Here is a 1,919-nt window from a genome sequence, read left to right on the forward strand (position 1 = left end):
ATTGTAGCCATATCTAAACAATCGCAAATATATTACGCGCGTGTTATTGACGGCGTGGTTGACGAGGCATTTTACACGGTGGTCCTCTGGGCTTTTTCCGTTTTTGGAATTGTTCTATATAGTGTAAATATTTTGTCGCTTTTTTATATTTTTGAAAAGACCCCTTATTATATTATATTATATTATTAAAATTTATACCTTTTTTTTCTTTTTCTTTTCTCTTATAAACCTAATTAATATAAAGCGCTAAAAATTTACCTAAAAAATTTGGGGCGTTATATAGACAGGCCACATTTACTATTATCAAGGATGTAATTAAGAACAAAATATCTTTAGCTGGTTCTAGATTGTCAACTCCCAAAGATATAGTTCATTACATTCGTGTTGAACATGGTTTAAGCATATCTTACCAAAAAAACATGACGTGCTTGTGAGGTTGCGTTGGATGAGATTTGCGGATCTCCGGATGACTCATACAAGATGATACCCCAATTTGCATACATATTGAAGCTCAACAACCCTAGTATATTGGCAATATACTTATTCATGTATTTCACTAATTTTCTATCATTATTTCCTTAACATTTTTTCATCATATGTTTACATTTTTTTTATGTTCATAGGTTTTGTTGTTGAATACAAAGTTGATGCCGATGGTAGATTTATTTACTTTTTCATGGCATTATCTACTTCAATTTCTGGTTCGCAACATTGTCATCCAGTCATTTCTATTGATGGAACAAGTATGAAGAATAAGTACGGTGGTACTCTTTTATCTACTTCAACACCTGATGTCAATGATCAGATTTTTTCACTAGCCTTTTGTGTTGTTGATTTTGAGAATGATTCCTCATGGACCTGGCTTTGCATCCAATTGAAGAGAATTATAGGTGGCCGGAATGATGTTGTCATAGTATCTGATAGACATAAAAGTATATACAAAGCCATAGAGGTAGTATTTCCCAACGTTTTACATTGGATGTGCCTTGTTCATTTACTTAGGAACCTGAAGTTGAAGTATAAGAGAATAGTTGATACAATATTTCATGCATATAGGAAGACTTTTAATATTGTAGACTTTGAACACGAAATGAGTTTGTTGGAATCTTCTGCCCCTGGTATACGTGAGGAGCTTGAATCCGTTGGTTTTGCTAAGTGGTCTCGTGCGCACTCACCATGTATGAGATATAATGTCATGACTACTAATATATCTAGAAGTTTGAATTTTGCTATGCTGAAGGCTAGAAAGTTACCAATATGTTCAATACTTGAGATTTTGCAAATGATGTTGCAAAGATAGTTTTTTGAAAGAAGAAATGAAGCTGATTATCAAGTGACAAATTTTACCAAAACCATTAAAGGTATATTAAGGGAATAGACACTACTAGAAAAATGTCATACCATGACACTTAACTACAACCCAAAATGAAAGGAGAGAAAAAAAAAACTGTCATAAATACTAAAATTCGCGTTTTTGGCAGAAAAAAATGAAATTTTTCGAACTTTGAAGAATTTATGACAATTTTTAAGTGTCATAAATCTATGATAATTTTTAAATGTCATTAAATATAAATAATAAAATAATAAATATTTATTTTAAATTAAATGAAAAGAAAGAAATCAAAGAAAGAGGGAATTAGAGACCATTGAAATTTCTCTCCGACCTTCCCTCACGCGTCTCTAGTCTCTATTTCTCCACCGCCAATGCCTGCGATTAAGCGCCAACCAAACAGATTTCAAGACCATCACTTTCGAGTCTCACCACGCGGGACCATTTCCAGTCTCCGGTCGTTGTCCACCGTTCCCGTCGTTGAGCCACTTTCGACGACCGTCCTACTCAAATCAATGTTGTCGTTGTCATTGGTGAGTTTCTCATGTATCTCTCTCTTCTGCCCGATTTTTTTGAGTTGCAAACGATT

At 33.8% G+C, this 1,919-nt stretch overlaps 1 protein-coding gene across 1 annotated transcript; it reads left to right on the top strand.

Moving 5' to 3' along the window:
* The first annotated feature begins 676 nt into the window (after window positions 1-676).
* LOC103489535 (uncharacterized) lies at window positions 677-1,300 on the top strand. Its single transcript, XM_008448769.2, has one exon. It carries the CDS (start codon window positions 677-679, stop codon window positions 1,298-1,300), a length of 624 nt encoding a protein of 207 aa, XP_008446991.2.
* Window positions 1,301-1,919: the final 619 nt, after the last annotated feature.

This window comes from Cucumis melo, chromosome 10 (assembly GCF_025177605.1).
Source record: "Cucumis melo cultivar AY chromosome 10, USDA_Cmelo_AY_1.0, whole genome shotgun sequence".
NCBI lineage: Eukaryota > Viridiplantae > Streptophyta > Magnoliopsida > Cucurbitales > Cucurbitaceae > Cucumis > Cucumis melo.